Genomic DNA, 17,715 nt, shown 5'->3' with positions numbered 1-17,715 from the left:
CTTTATTACATCATCTTTGAGTCAAAATATATAAGCACACAGGGATTCTTAGCCACAGTTCATCAGATAAGTATTACTTTATTTAACATTAAGTCTTGCAACAGATTCTTTTAGAAGACGACGTCTTTATTTCTAACTCGAGTTTTGTTTTTTTAAGAAGCTCTCTCCCTTTTTTAAGATTACAGTGTTAAAAAAACAGAAAGTCTGACTACACAAAACTATTTCAGGGGCTGGCAGGGATTTGCAGGATGCAGCTATGTGAAAAACCTTACCCAGTGTCTATAAACTTTGAGAACAGGGGATCATGTTCATGAACACATCAAGCCTGAGACTGAGCGGGTTCAAGGTTTGATGGAAACATTTAGCACTTAAAATTTACTAATGTAAACATTTTTGACTATGGTTTTCATTGCTTACCTCTAACTCTCCTGTGGTTAATAGGTATTTAAGGAATTTTTCTAGTAAGGCTATTAATTTACACTACAAAAGCTGTCCAGGAAATAAATACAGTTTATACTATTTTTATATATTTTTCTTATTTTTTAACTCCTGAAGATAGTGTATGTGAATAACTTTGGAAAAAAACTTATGAAATCAGTTCCTATATCTTCATATAAAAACGAAAGTCAGAGCCCACTGAGTGTCAGAAGCCTTTAAAATGTCTGAAAGCCTGGAAATATTAGGCGTTATACATAATTCTCATTGGAAATCTAACTGACTAATGCTACAGGAATAGCTATGTGAAAGATGTGCCCTTCTAAGGCTACTCTAAGGTGACAGGGCTACATTTCTAAAAGCAGAGAACATGACTGAGGGTAGGAGGCAATCCCCACTCTAACTTCGGAGCATATAACTCATCTGTGCTCCCGTCAGGTTTCACTCTCTGACGCAGTGTTCATATGCCTTCAGCTGAGCCCAACAATGATTTCATTCTCTAACTATCCTCATTTAAACAAGAACAATGTCTCTTTTGCCTTTTTTCATTCTTTGGTCCACCAGAAGCATTTTAAAAAGTTTTCAGTCGGCTGTTTTAAATTTCCAGCATTTTGTGCATTATGGATCAGAAGTGATTTCTGCAATGTTCTAATGCATTAATGGGAGTGGTCAATTACGTGGGTATAAACAGAATTTAACTAGTGTAACACCATATAATTAGACTTGGAAGGATTAGATTTTAATGGTAAATGGTAAAAACCGATTTCACTGTACAAACAAACTGACTAAAAATTATATTTTATCGATGATAATAAAAACTTACAGATAGATAAAATAAGAAAAATGCTTCTTGAGAACTTATTAGCGTTTGATTTAAGGATATATCCTTTGTATTTTTTGACATGTAATGTTGACAATTTGCATTTTAACTTTTTGAATCTCAATGTCTACTGCCAAAGAATAATCGTCTGACGCATAATTTCCCACAACTGTGAAAATATAAATTGATAAAAGTAAAAAGATGCTTACAAATAAACAGTGACATATGTCAAAATAATACAAATTAAAAATCAAATTCTGCCAAGCCTATAGTAAATTACATAGAGAACAAAAGAATAAGCATAGGAAACCAACAATGAAGTTTACATTTATTCAGCCATACTTTACATTAAGGTTCTACTTATAAGGGGTTAATACATTTTATTAGCTATTTTAGAGAGTAGTGTCACAGGTGGTTGGTAAGCACATCAGTAGGTGTTACAGACTGTAATAAGCAACCGATTGAGCTGAACTCTGTAACAACTGAGGAACCATGTATTAACACATCTATTAACCATTTATTAACTCTTTATAAATGGAAACTTAATACGAAGTGTAACCCCTTATTCTTTATTGCCAGTATCACAATAATTTTCTTAAATGTAATTAATTTTAACTTATTAACAGAACCGCTTCTTACATGATATCATTTTCTGCCATAAGTATGAGCTGAATCCAGTAGACGTTTTCTTCCTTGAGAACATCAAAAATCACGTAGCAACACATTCACATCTGTTCAAAAGGCAGCTCCTCAGAGACACAATATCCTTCTCTTGTCGTCAATATTCACTTATATTTATTTTAGAACTGTGAAAGTGATCTGACAACACTGAAGTCTTCTTTCCATGTACAGCACTGGCAGCGGAAGTACAAGCTTCCTCACACTACCCCACATGCCTGTTTTGGAGGGACTTCAAGCAGAGCTGGACAGATAATTGATATTTTGGTTTCGTGGCCAAACCAGAAAAAAAGTTGTGTTTGGTTGAGAAATACGTTTTATTTGACACAAAATTAAACATTTCATTTTTTGGTGGGTTTTTTTAATCTTCCTTCCTTCCCCCTCACTTTTTTTTTTTTAAAAAACAGGAAAGCTAAATTTCTAAATGAAAGGTCATTTCAAAAACAGTCAAAAATGTTTCAGCTTTTTTGGAATTTCCTCCCCCGTTTTTTTCCCAGCCAGAAATACTTGCCAAATTCATGAACAGTTTTGGTCAACCCAAAACTGCAGTTCTGGGCTAATAAGCTATTTGAAAAAAATTGCCCAGCTCTAACTCCATCATGTACACTTAATACTTGGTTTCCTTGAAGAGACTGCTAATAAAGGTGCTAGCTGGTAAAACATAATGGGGGAGCAAAGAATCTTGGATAGCCATCCGCAAGGAACTGAATGAATTGAGATCTCATAACAGAGACTTAAGGAGCGTTAAACCTGCATGGACACAGGCAGCTTATTCATATGCTTCAGTTATAACTAAATTCTAGGGCTGTCAAGCAATTAAAAACACTAATCACGATTAATCACATGATTAATCGCACTGTTTACAATAATAGAATACCATTTATTTAAATATTTTTGGATGTTTTCTACGTTTTCAAATATATTGATTACAAGTACAAACACAGAATAAAAAAAGTGTACAGTGCTCACTTTATTTTTGATTACAAGTATTTGCACTGAAAAAAAACCCAGAAGAAATAGTATTTTTCAATTCACCTAATACAACTACTGTAGTGCAATCTCTTTATCATGAAAGTTGAACTTACAAGTGTAGAATTACAAGTGTACAAAAAATAACTGCATTCAAAAATAAAACAATGTAAAATTTTAGAGCCTGCAAGTCCAGTCCTACTTCTTGGACAGCATGGACACACGTCCCTTGGAATGGTGGTTGAAGCATGAAGGGACATACGAATATTTAGCGCATCTGGCATGTAAATATCTTGAGATGCCAGCTACAACAGTGCCATGCAAAATACCTGTTCTCACTTTCAGGTGACATTGTAAACAAGAAGCGGTCAGCATTATCTCCTGTAAATGTAAACAAACTTGTTTGTCTTAGCGATTGGCTGAACAAGAAGTAGTTCTGAGTGGACTTGTAGGCTCTGAAGTTTTACACTGTTTTGTTTTTTAGTGCAGTTCCATAACAAAAAAAATTTACATTTGTAAGTTGCACTTTTATGACAGAGATTGCACTACAGTACTTGGATGAGGTGAACTGAAAAATACTATTTCTTTTGTTTAAAATTTTTACAGAGCAAATATTTGTAATAAAAATAATATACACTGATTTCAATTACAACATAGAATACAATATATATGAAAATGTAGAAAAACATCCAAAATATTTAATAAATTTCAGTTGGTATTCTATTGTTTAACAGTGCGATTAAAGCTGCAATTAATTGCAATTAATTTTTTTAAAATTGTGATTAACTTTGAGTTAATCGCGTGAGTTAACCGCGATTAATCGACAGCCCTACTAAATTCCTTTGTTTTGCATATATTTAACCTTTTCCCAACCACAATCCAACATGAGTACTCTCATGATAGACGAGGGTCTACTCCCCCCCCAAAAAAAAAATTGAAAGAGTTGCAAGCTAATTTACCAATCACCAACTGCCTGGGTGATTGGTATCAACTCCATCCCATTACTCTGCATCAGGACACAGCAAATTAAAGCTTTGCTGCACAAAACTTCAATATTTCAGAAGCAGACATAGAGTTGGGAGTATTTCCTTCACCATTCACAAGTATCAAATGCGTAATGTATCAAAATAGCTCACTATGGAGTATTTTTAAAAGCGGTCTGAGTAAGGATTTCCCTCATTGCTAAACATGGAAGGAAAGACTGGGATTTTCAATGCTCTTAAGGGATTTAGGACTGCCACTGAATTTCAGTGGAATCTGGACACCCTACTTTCTTACAGGATCCTGAGAAAATCCCAGTCAAAATAATTAGAATTTAGCTTTCCAAGATGTGTCACTAAACAAGAAAAGACTATTTTTTTAATCCAGATAATACACTTATCCATTTGGTAGTACAAAAGCGTCTCGTCCTTAAGCTAATCATTCAGATCAATAGAAAACAATTAGAGCTCTCACGGCCAAAACACATTTAAACATGGGAAGAAAAACGTGCATTAGTTCTGTACTTACAAAGTCTTGTCGTATATCATTGAAGTCTTTGCCATATTTTTCCAAAGCCTCTTCAAATAAACTAGCTTCCGATGCTGACCATTCTTCCATTTCATCTCTGCATAGAACTGGTCCTCCAAGTGGTACCAGAACACTAATGGCACTGCTCAAATCATAGTTATGCTTATGTAATGTATCCATTGCATGGAACTAAGAAAGAAAGAAAGAAAAAAGAATTAAATTGGTGAATTAAAGAGTCATCAACCAGGATCACAACTAATAAAAGTATTATATTCTATATGCTGGGAAACATGCCTTAACTTACAATAAATTTGGAGTTTATCCTGTTAAGTGCTGTCTGACAGAAGAATGTCTGCACTGTACTTGATATGGGGATGGAAATGCTATAATATTTGTTAAAAGCTACAGTATTTAATAAATTGCCTATAAATTAGCACACATTCTTCAGCAGTTCCACTGAGGATCTGACCATTTTGCTTTCAGTGGCCAAAGATTAAACCAGAGATGCAAATTCTCCTTGCTCAATAGTCTCATTTTTTGCTGGACAGGTGAGGACATCATCATTAGTTTTTCGTTATCACCATCACAGGGAAGTGTATGAGAAGATTTTGTCCCTGGTATCTGACTTTTGTTAATGAAAAATTATGCTGGGCAGTGCTAAACATTGTGAGGGCTTTTGTTAGTAAAAGAAGAATACGGAAGCAACTGAATAGATAGCTGCAATCTTCACTCAGATGGTCTCAAGAAATTGTTGTACGCGGACATCACCAATAAGTGATGAGGAAGATGAGTAAAGAAATAAACAAATGCATCACAGATCCTCTTCACAGAAAGTGTACAATCTATAGTCTGACTCAGAGTCCCATATGCACATGATCTCCAGGACTCAGCCCCATTGCTGCTGAGGCAGCTGTGGAGGTGCTGACGGTGTAAAGACTCACTCTGAAAATCACAGCTGCTATTTCTTAAGATAAACTTGTCAGGCAGAACCTAAAGAAGGAATGAAAGGGCCAGATTTATTTTTTAAAAAAAGTGTAGAAGAATATTTCCTCTTTCCAAGAGGAAAGACTGCTAAATATGAACACAGCAGAGCAGCATTAGTTCTGTAGTAGCTTCTAAGGACCACACTGCAGCCATCATGGACCTCAGCACTTAAACTGGTAGCCATCTCAGGGAATGCACCAGTGAGAGCTTGAGAGTTTGAGGCAGAATGGACTGATGTGCTTACATGCTGATGCGAATTTGTAAACCCAAAGGTTTTAATGAAAAAGTCACTGCTTGGACCTTACTGCTATCAAGGAGAGAGGTTTAAATTAGTATCTTTTTCATCTTCTTCTGTGTAACCTCAAAGCTTATCTCTGTGGAAGTTTTCATAACAGGCTGGAATGAATTGCTTGGATTTTAAATTGGCAATAATTCTGAAAACAACAGAGATCATTGACTATTTAAGATATTTTCAGTTATTTATCTACTTCACACAAGATTCAGTTTGTTCACATTTTTTCAAAATGTTTTTAATTTTTTTGTGAAGGTTCTTAGCCGAAAGTGAAATGTACGCTTATCAATTACCCTGCCCAATCTTCCCCCCACAAATGTTTCTTTCTAGACAACCCTATATTAGCACTGGTATAGTTCTTAGCTTACAAATGAAGGATGACATCTTTAGGCAGAAATGTGTGCTAGTGAATAGGGCACTGAACTGAACTGGGACACAGGCGGCTTAGGTTCTATTCCCAGCTGTGCCACTGGCCTGCTGTCTGACCTTGAGTGAGTCATTTGACCTCTTTGCACCTTAGTTTCCCCTCCTATAAGTATGTGTTTGTACAGCACCTACTACAATGGGACACCATTCTCAGCTGAGGCTTTCAAGCGCTACTGCAATATAAATACCACTAATACTTTGCTACTTCTTATGAACAGTACAGATCTTCCCCGGACTTTCAGTATGCCTTGGGAAGATGCCTCTTCAAGTACTACTGGTGGCAGGATCTGCTTGATTAATTTAACCTTCAAAAAGCAATGCCTTCCTTTGATTCACTTTCTTCTACGGTGTACTTTATTATTTAGTATTGTACTTACATTGGCCCTGACCACAAATTGCCTTGAGGAGTCCCTGTAATGGATAAAATTAGTATCATGCTATCTTAAGACACATAGTAATCTGATCAAAGAAAAGAATTTGGGAGTTAAACTACTGACTTATTACTTATTCATCCTGACAAAGAGTAAAACAAGCAACCTGAAAGTTTGAAACTAACAGCATATGTAACACCGTGGAAGGCTGATCTACCTGTTCAGATTTAAATCTCAACTCTCGTGGAAAGCAGAGATTGCACTTCTGCCAAGCAGCTGCTCAATCAGAATCCATCTCACTGATGAGTGACAACTGAGTGAGCAAATGGTAGTCCTGATCTTGTTCTTTTAATGTTAATTGTCAGGAAAAGGTTTAGTCATCTTTGGCTACCTAAACACTGATTTGTTTGTTGTATTTATATATTGGTAACAAAGATACTTCGAAGCAACTGAAGAAATAACTGCATTCTCTACTCAGCTGCTCTGAAACAATCACTGGATGCTGAGGCAAGCTCCACAAGTAATGCCTTTGCTTTTTTTCCTATAGCCCCCACCCCCCCGCTCAGGTAGACTCCTATATGATGGTAGGTGGGTGGGGTTAGCAAGGGCAGAAGCAGCCTGAAGAGGCTGCAGCAAGCCTAAGACCACCAAAAGAGGGAAATGTTTTTGTGGTCTTTCTGTTTTTGTCTGCTTTCTCCAAGGATCTGGAGCAGTCTGGGGACCAGAGGGAGAAACACCCAAGCTGGGATTCACCATAAATGAAGGCCAGTCAGATGGAAAGAAGTATTTGGGACCTCCCGCAAATAGGAACCTCAGGTCTGGGGGAGAGAAGGGGGAACACCTCTCTCCAAGGAAGATGGTGATAGTATCTTCTTGCTATAATTTAATAATAACTTAAAAGTCTTAGGGCCCGATCCTGCTGAGGTCAAGTGCTCCAGCCCCCAGCTCACAAAATGAGACGCTTCACATGTAAAATTCAAAGGTAACGCTCTTTATGCTTTGTTACTTTCAGGAAACATCTTAGAATATCTTTTGTTTCCTGATTTACTAAAGTAACAGATGCTTTGGAGCTAATTCCACCATAAGAAGCAAGCAGAGCAATTCTGTCTACTTAGCTTAGGTTTCACTAAAATGCCTATCTCCATCTATCTAAGCACTGTACAAGAGTTATCAGGCAGGGGAAGAAACCAAAAAAAAAAAAAAAAAAAGCCTTTTGGGTTTCCCATCTTCTTCCTCAAGGCTTTTACTCCTCAGACTGCAATGTTTACAACCAAAGAAACGAAACTCATTGGTCTCTCTCAGCCACACATCAAGCCTTCAGTGACAGCATGTGTAATACCCCTGGCTCTAAGGCATCCTCCCCTTCCAGCATCCTAGCTGTTAACCGTATAGTTTCCTGTCTTCTAAAAGTGGAGTCTAATCAATCTGCATTTTCCAGTCTTTCCTCTTTACCATCCCCTGTGCATTTAGATGGGGAAGCGTGACAATAACCCTGACTTGCCCATAACCTGGTAGGACCTCTGCACCTTGTCCAACAACTCACAATCCACCCGAAGTTATAACCTTTCCTCTTGTTTACAGAAATCTTCTTTAAATCACTGCCGAGCGACACAACCAATTAGGAATACAGCAAACACATGGGAGCTTAAGGCATTGCTATATCCCCGTTAATTAAACTTGAGATGCAATGACTAATTGCTATTAAGAACACATTCAGTGCAATGTACTAAGGATTATATACCCGCATCACATCACATCACTTCCACGTGATAAATGAAATACACTACAACCTTTGCTAATGAACGTATCAACTTTAAAGTGCTGCTCAAAACATGTTCACCAATTAACAATGGAATGTGACAGAAACGATATTATGAGGAGGAATATGTCTTTTCCTAACTTAGGAGGGAAAAAAGCACATGCACCAACAAGGAGAAAAGGAGAATGATTTAAAAACATTGAGAGAGAAGACAAGTGAATACGAACAAATATGGTAGCTCCTCTAGTGTCTTATTATAAGACACATTTTCTATTAGGTGTAATGGAAGTTAATGGATCATTCCCAAGGCACAAACTTTCATACCACGTCTTGAACACTAAATCTACCCATTTAGTGGCCTGGTTTCAATATGTACTTTTTAAACTATAAACAGAATTGTTGTGGGGAACAATTTACAGCATTAACCACTGAACTGTATAGTAAGAAAGATCTATGTTCTGTGGGACTTACAGAAAATACTCAATCCAATAAAATGTTAAAGATAAAAAATTAATAAAATGAGTACAAACACTGAACTAGAAAACTATTCCATAGCAAGAGATAGTGTAAATAATGTAAAGTGAATGGGAATATGTCACTGAAGTAACATCTGAAAGTCTGAAACAAAAAGATAAGACAGTATCTTTAAGAGCTATTTACAGCATAAGTATTATTCAAGATATTAAATTCTATCTTAGAACACTACAATTTCCTTTACTGTGTTACAGTAATCTAGACTCAGATCATTTCCTTTTTAATTGATCATAATATCTGAGAACTGGGTATGGTGAAACGTTTTTCTGATTACAACAAATACACTTTACCTAAATCAAGTATTTACAACAATGAACCCCTTACTAGTGACTTTGGGATATTATGTTACCTTATTTTAGCCAAATAACTAGAACTGCTGTCTCAGAATGCTTTCATTATATTGTTATTTATGCTACAGTCCCTGATCCCCTCAAGCAGTATGCACATACAGGGGCATGTAGCATTGTAGTAGAAGCTGTGTCTTTTTTGAATATTATATTTAAGATACAGACTTATAGGATTGTTAGTATGTTGGATTTCCTAAGTAAAATGTTTACCTGTAGAATCAAATGCTTCCAAATTTAATTTCTGTTTGGTTTTGATGTCTATTAGAATACCACATAAGTATAACGTATACAAGAAAGGACAAGATGACCAGTAGTGTATTATTTTTATAAAGTTCAATTAGCTTATAGTATAGCATAAATGAAATTATTTGACAGGTTTCATAACTGAGAGTCCTCCTTTGCATGTTTTCGAGTGTACGTTATCCACTATCCAGTTCTCACATTTACCAGACTGTATATTTAATAACATACTGTTGGATTTTACGAGGATACACTTTGGGGCAAAACCAGTCCCTTGACCTCCATGACTGCACTGGTCCAATGCAATTCACTACCCAAAAGGTGGGAGGACTGAATTTCAGGGAGCTACAGGGAGCGCGAAGGAAAGAAATGGGGAGAAGTCAGTAAGTCAGTTAATATGAAATAGGAAAATGTATGAGAAAAACAGTCAGATCACAAACAGAGATTGAGAAAATATGAAGTGACAACCAAATTTGAAAGGAAATGCAAGGGAATGTGCTTTAAGAACAATCACGTATTCCAGCTGAGCAGGTAGATTATCTATGCTGGTGGGAGTTACTTATCAGGAACGTTAGAGATGAGAACTAAAAAACAAATACAAAAAAAATGTTGTGGTCTTAAAATATTTCCATTAATACAACATGGCAGAATTTAATACATTTGCAATATGTGTTGAATTCAGCCACGTTGTATTAATGAAAACATTTATTTGCAATGTACTGCCATTGAAATGTCCATGTTATCAAAGCCAATTTATTAAACATTCCTTTAAAAAGTAGCTGTTTTGTCTGTTATCTAGACAAGAAGATAGAAAAGAACTGGCTGCCAAAGTAGTCAAACACACTATTAGTATGGCTCAGTATATATACAGTGCTTTTCATCTGCAAAGCATTAGACAAGCATTAATGAATTAATCCTCACAACACACCTCTGTGCTGGGTAGATTAAGAAGTCTTACTTTACTAGCAAAATAGGAAGAAAAATCATGTAAAGGGCAATGGTACAGAACAGCAAGATGTTCACCAAAGACTTAAGGCTGATGGCTCCACCTCCACAATGTATCATCTCTGAAAGCCTCTCTCCTTACTGGTTTCAGAGTAACAGCCGTGTTAGTTTGTATTCGCAAAAAGAAAAGGAGTACTTGTGGCATCTTAGAGACTAACCAATTTATTTGAGCATAAGCTTTCGTGAGCTACAGCTCACTTCGTGTAGCGCATGAAAGCTTATGCTCAAATAAATTGGTTAGTCTCTAAGGTGCCACAAGTACTCCTTTTCTCTCCTTACCGTAGTCCACAGGAATAATTTAAAGGTACATATAAGTGTGTGTGTGTATGTATATGATGAGTATATCTATCCACCTACATATATCCATCAACAAACATCCATATAGCTAAACAGATTTCCTTTTCCAAAATTCTCTCAATTAGAGCATTTAAATTGATCGATCACTTCCATGCCCACTTCCTACAGTGTTTGGGGAAATGAGGACACCTGGAGAGGTAGCTTGGAGCTGTGTTCCACAGTCTCAAAACGTGGGAGGCTCTGGATACAGCAGGAAAGGGGTGCATACTGGCATGGTGCTAGAGAATGACGGATTATGAAGTCTGGGGACAAAAGGCACTGAGAGTCAGAGGAGGAGCAGGAACTGGCAAAAAGCATGCTGGGTAGGGGCTCTAAATGAGATGGGATAATAATAAGTGCCTAAAGAATGCCTTAGCTGTTATAGCCATAATTTTTATTTTTTAAGGGAGTCGATATTTTGGAAATATAAATGTTTTAGGGGTGCTACATAGACTCTATTGAAACACACATTCAAACTTAACCTTTTTAAACAAAAATTTAATAATAGTATCAAGTGAAACACTCACCTCAATTATTTTTCTGTAAGCAAGAGGCAATATGGTTAAAAAAAAAAAAAAACTCTTTATGTCTCAAGGGTTTTGGTGACCTAATTAGCCTAAAGCTGTTTATCTCTCACTGCTTTTGGTTTGTACAAGGTGATAAAAACACAGCTTGATTTTTACCAATTCTCATTCATATTTATCAGACACAAACACTGATTTGATTTTAAAAAGTAACTGGATAGTTCAAATCTACAAATAACAAATGTGGTAAGAATGTAATTTTAGGGTCTCATCCTACTCTCATTGAAGTCAATCTGCACTGTACTACTAACTTCAATGTGAGCAACAGCAGAGTCTTAGTAAACTCATGCAGATACTGTACATAATTATTTAATATAACAGCTATATTGTGACCACTTATCTGCTGGAAAGCAGACCTGAAGCAACATGGTTTGCTGAATTCCTACCATCTGCAAAACAGTACAATTATAGCATTTTTAGCAAACCTCTTACCAGTGTGATGTCTCGAGAAGCAGCAGCTGCACTCATGTGTAAACTAGGTTGCCTGACAGAACTACTACAGTCCAAAGCTCGAGCAAATGTGCCAACCGCACTGGGAGGGGAGGGGGGAGAAAAAGAAAAAAGATGGATAAATTAAATTCACACATTTATCTTATTAAAAGATGATTTATCAGCACATAAACATCACTGTAGCGCTGACATTACAATTTTAAACATTTTTCAGACTTAATAATGAAAGACAGCAACTATTAAAAAAGTTATGATTTCTGTTTCAAACAATAGTGTACTAAGTACAAAAACAATTCACCATTTTAATCGTATGAGAACTGAAGATAATCTTGTTTAATCAGACAAAATCCTCAATTGTTCCAATGTGCTGATGTCTCATTATTGTCAACTCAGGGGCTCTGGTTAGCTTGGACTTTAATTACTTTTTTTTAAAAAAAAAGTAACTAAACAGCACTTGACTAGCAAGCAAATATCAGAAGATGAAATGTCACAGTGCTACTCAGATAGTTTTACAGTCATCTCACAGGTTAGATGCAAAAGAAAATTATTAACATTTCATCGACTTTAGTAATATGTGCTTAATGCTTCCATTACATAGGCAACAAGGGGCCCATCAACTTGCAACCACCTAAAATCTGTATTTTCCACCCATGATTTTAGGTAATAAGCTGAATGCCCCTCTTAGCCTGGCTAATGGAAATTTCAGCATTGTTCACATGGACAGATTTTAAGCATCATGCATGACAGTGCACGACCGGGTAAAGGTTAAGTGCCTGTGATACTCCAGAAGAAATCCTGAGCGCAAGTGCCAAGGACTGGTAACATCATAATAAGAGGGTATGGGGCACCAATGAAAGAGGGTAGGGTTAAGGTTGCAGGCCAGGGTGGTGTGTACTGTAACTTTGTATTTTCTGTTTTTACAGATTTAAGTATAATATATTTGATACTCCAACAGGGTATGAGGCTCTTAATCTACATTAATGGTGCTGAGCAGTAAATTTCCCTTGTTTTTTGAGGAAGATGTGGTGACAAGGAGAGCATGACAGGGTCACCTGAGAGGGTAGAAAGGAAGGTTTCTTTTAACTCGTCACTGCCACTCAGCTAACAGCTCTGCCCTCATCCTCAGCCCTCCATGCCCCTGGAAGGGTTGGAGGGGCCATGAGCAGGAAAGAAGATGGTAAAGAATGGGCTGCAATAATCACATCTACCACCGTTCAGGTTATACCAGGATTTTCCATTTCAGTAAATGTGAAAAAGTTCTACACAAGTCTTTTGGGCAGCGTGGATAAAAAACAATTATTTAAATTTGATATTTTAATGTTATTTAAATTATAGTAAGTTTTGCTTTTTAAAAATAAACCTGTTTAAAATGAAATCTGAATTTAATGCAAAATATGGGAAAGCTCAGAGTTAATATAATCTCTTAAAACATTTAAATAATAAATAAATATGCTGAATTCCCAAGTTTTTGATAGAGGCTTGTGAGTTAAAAGCTACTTCTCTATATAAAAAAAGAAACAGGGGAAAACATCTGGCTTTTGAGGTCAAGCTTTATAAATAGGTCATGCAGTGTAATAATGGCTTGATCCTGTGGGGGACTTACGGGCTGTTCAACTCGGTGCAAGATATTGGCAAAGTCATCACATGTACTGGAACCCAGTCTCTGATCCAGGAGACATCATCATCATGTATCTCATCAGGACATCCACTAAGCCCAGCTTGGTCATGTCATACTCCTAAATTCATTGCTTCTCCTGACCTGGGCTCCGATTGGCTCAGTTCTCAAATTATGAATATTTATGACTCCACCCATCATGGAAACTTACTCTCCAGCTCATGGAAAAACACTGATCTGCCCAGTAACTACCTGCCCTTGCTTCTGGATGGGTCTGGGCACTTCAAGTAAATGGCCTTGATCTTCTCCTTCCACATGTACACAGAGATACAAAGAGAAATCCATTAATTTCTCAACTACCTACTTCTCTATCTCTAAACAAATAAAACACTGCAGTGCAAAAGGCATGTGGGTTACACGAGTAGAAGTCTTGGATAGTTAGTTCTATTGTTTTTCTGGGGGTCAGATTGGGGAATTAAATAACAAGAGAGAACGAGCAGAGTGTGCAATCGGAAACAAGCAACACTGGTGTGAAAGCAGGAAGCTGTGGGAAGAACGGACAACACTATTCAGAGTGCAGCCTCTAGAATCATAGACTATCAGGGTTGGAAGGGACCTCAGGAGGTCATCTAGTCCAACCCCCTGCTCAAGGCACGGCCAATACTCAACTAAAATTATCCCAGCCAGGGCTTTGTCAAGCCTGACCTTAAAAACTTCTAAGCAAGGAGATGCCACCACCTCCCTAGATAACGCATTCCAGTGCTTCACCACCCCCCTCGTGAAAAAGTTTTTCCTAATATCCAACCTAAACCTCCCACACTGCAACTTGAGACCATTACTCCTTGTTCTGTCATCTACTACCACTGAGAACAGTCTAGATCCATCCTCTTTGGAACCCCCTTTCAGATAGTTGAAAGCAGCTATCAAATCCCCCCGTCATTCTTCTCTTCTGCAGACTAAAGCATCCCAGTTCCCTCAGCCTCTCCTCATAAGTCATGTGTTCCAGTCCCCTAATCATTTTTGTTGCCCTCCACTGGACACCTTCCAATTTTTCCACATTCTTCTTGTAGTGTGGGACCCAAAACTGGACACAGTACTCCAGATGAGGCCTCACCAATGTCGAAGAGAGAGGTGAACGATCACGTCGCTCAATCTGCTGGCAATGCCCCTACTTATACAGCCCAAAATGCCGTTAGCCTTCTTGACAAGAAGGGCACACTTGACTCATATCCAGCTTCTTGTCCACTGTAACCCGTAGGTCCTTTTCTACAGAACTGCCACTTAGCCAGTCGGTCCCCAGCCTGTAGCAGTGCATGAGATTCTTCCACCCTAAGTGCAGGACTCTGCACTTGTCCCTGTTGAACCTCATCTGATTTCTTTTGGCCCAATCCTCTAATTTGTCTAGGTCCCTCTGTATCCTATCCCTACCCTCCAGCGTATTCACCACTCCTCCCAGTTTCGTGTCATCTGCAAACTTGCTGAGGGTGCAATCCACGCCATCCTCCAGATCATTAATGAAGATTTGAACAAAACCAGCCCCAGGACCGACCCTTGGGGCACTCCACTTGATACCAGCTGCCAACTAGACATGGAGCCATTGATCACTACCCTTTGAGCCCGACGATCTAGCCAGCTTTCTGTCCACCTTATAGTCCATTCATCCACCCCATACTTCTTTAACTTGCTGGCAAGAATACCGTGGGAGACCGTATCAAAAACTTTGCTAAAGTCAAGGAATAAACACGTCTACTGCTTTCCCCTCATCCACAGAGCCAGTTATCTCATCATAGAGGGCAATTAGATTAGTCAGGAATGACTTGCCCTTGGAGAATCCATGCTGACTATTCCAGATCACTTTCCTCTCCTCTAAGTGCTTCAAAATTGATTCCTTGAGAACCTGCTCCATGATTTTTTCAGGGACTGAAGTGAGGCTGACTGGCCTGTAGTTCCTCGGATCCTCCTCCTTCCCTTTTTTAAAGATGGGCACTACATTAGCCTTTTTTCAGTAATCCGGGACCTCCCCCGATCGCCATGAGTTTTCAAAGATAATGGCCAATGGCTCTGCAATCACATCCACCAGCTCCTTTAGCACCCTCGGATTCAGCACATCTGGCCCCATGGACTTGTGCTCGTCCAGCTTTTCTAAATAGTCCCGAACCACTTCTTTCTCCACAGAGGGCTGGTCACCTCCTCCCCATGCTGTGCTGCCCAGTGCAGTAGTCTGGGACCTGACCTTGTTTGTGAAGACAGAGGCCAAAAAAGGACTGAGTACATTAGCTTTTTCCACATCCTCTGTCACTAGGTTGCCTCCCTCATTCAGTAAGGGGCCCACGCTTTCCTTGACTTTCTTCTTGTTGCTAACATACCTGAAGAAACCCTTCTCGTTACTCTCAACATCTCTTGCTAGCTGCAACTCCAACTGTGATTTGGCCTTCCTGATTTCACTCCTGCATGCCTGAGCAATATTTTTATACTCCTCCCTGGTTATTTGTCCAATCTTCCACTTCTTGTAAGCTTCTTTTTTGTGTTTAAGATCAGCAAGGATTTCACTGTTAAACCAAGCTGGTCGCCTGCCATATTTACTATTCTTTCTACACATCGGGATGGTTTGTTCCTGCAACCTCAATAAGGATTCTTTAAAATACAGCCAGCTCTCCTGGACTCCTTTCCCCTTCATGTTATTCTTCCAGGGGATCCTGCCCATCAGTTCCCTGAGGGAGTCAAAGTCTGCTTTTCTGAAGTCCAGGGTACGTATTCTGCTGCTCTCCTTTCTTCCTTGTACCAGGATCCCAAACTCGACCATCTCATGGTCACTGCCTCCCAGGTTCCCATCCACTTTTGCTTCTCCTACTAATTCTTCCCAGTTTGTGAGCATCAGGGGAAGAAGAGCTCTGCCCCTAATTGGTTCCTCCAGCTCTTGCACCAGGAAATTGTCCCCTACACTTTCCAAAAAGTTCCTGGATTGTCTGTGCACCGCTGTCTTGCTCTCCCAGCAGCTATCAGGGTGATTGAAGTCTCTCATGAGAACCAGGGCCTGTGATCTAGTAACTTCCATTAGTTCCTGGAAGAAAGCCTCATCCACCTCATCCCCTTGGTCTGGTGGTCTATAGCAGACTCCCACCACGACATCACCCTTTTTGCTCACACTTCTAAACTTAATCCAGAGACTGAGGTTTTCCTGCAGTTTCATACCTGTACTCTGAGCAGTCATACTGCTCTCTTACATACAGTGCAACGCCCCCACGTTTTCTGCCCTGCCTGTCCTTCCTGAACAGTTTATATCCATCCATGACAGTACTCCAGTCATGTGAGTTATCCCACCAAAACTCTGCTATTCCAATCACACCATAATTCCTTGACTGTGCCAGGACTTCCAGTTCTCCCTGCTTGTTTCCCCTCTAGTGTTGACTTCAACATCTGGGAACTGGACCAAAAAAACCTGCCATGGCTGCAGGCTGTAAATAAGATCCTATTTGGGAATATTCCTGTAACTCTCGATAAAAAAGGAACACATGCCAAATGTAAACAGTACAAAAAAGAAATATAGGACCTGATTGTCAGAATGAAACATTAAGAAAAATGCTCTTCAGAAAGCAATGTCTTTGAAGATGATGATGATGTGGACATGTCTGAACAATCTTGTTCAACTGGTTAGTAAACTTATTTTTGCACCATCCTGATGCACTGCCTACCACATCTTACTATGCTAGGAAATAACTTAGATAATTGTCAGAAATTTGGGGTTTGGGTGGATTACTTACCTATGAACTGTAAAATATTTGTGTTCAAAATATAACTGGTATGCTAGTTTGTTGTGGGAGTGTGGTGGGTTTTGTACCTCCCGGCTTCTACGCCGGTTCTACAACCTCCCTGGTAGTTAGGGCTGTATGGCCAATGGCCAGAGTCCCTCTAAATCTTCTTCCCCTGGTGGGATAGCACGGCCTAGCAGCTGGAGTCTCTATAGTCCACTCCTAAAGCAGTGTGGCCTGAGGGCCAGAATCCCTTTAAGTCCTCTTCCCCTCGTAGGATAGTGCGGCCCAGTGGCCGGAGTTCATCTATCTCCTTTGAGGTAAGGGAGGGGTCGGTGAACTATGTCATCCGAAAAAGAGGGGGGAGGGTTAGAGACCCCCGGTAGGGGAGCCCAGGCCCACCCATCTTCACCGGGCTCCAACCCAGGGCCCTGTCACTGATAGCGTGATCCGCCCCAGGTCGGCGGGGAATCCTACCGCAACACGCTGCCCTCAGAGTGGTGGGAGATACCACTCCCTTCCCTTTCCTGGGTCACTTCCTACCAGTTCTCCAAACAGTCCCTGTGGCACCAGGGTCTTCAGGTTACTCAGCCCCTGGGACTCCCTGGGGTT

The 17,715-nt window shown here is 39.2% G+C and overlaps 1 protein-coding gene across 1 annotated transcript in view; it reads right to left on the bottom strand.

Moving 5' to 3' along the window:
- Positions 1-17,715, bottom strand: part of MTA3 (metastasis associated 1 family member 3) — a 152,054-nt gene that overhangs the window by 25,881 nt on the left and 108,458 nt on the right. The window contains exons 8-9 of the mRNA XM_077811966.1: positions 11,722-11,821; positions 4,412-4,600 (exon numbers count right to left, since the gene is read on the bottom strand). Coding sequence (XP_077668092.1) covers positions 4,412-4,600; positions 11,722-11,821 — 289 coding nt within the window. The remainder of the gene's footprint in view (positions 1-4,411; positions 4,601-11,721; positions 11,822-17,715) is intronic.

This window comes from Eretmochelys imbricata, chromosome 3, assembly GCF_965152235.1.
Source record: "Eretmochelys imbricata isolate rEreImb1 chromosome 3, rEreImb1.hap1, whole genome shotgun sequence".
Lineage (NCBI taxonomy): Eukaryota > Metazoa > Chordata > Testudines > Cheloniidae > Eretmochelys > Eretmochelys imbricata.
The sequence above is the reverse complement of the archived record's forward strand: the minus strand, read 5'-3'. Positions and strand labels throughout refer to the sequence as shown.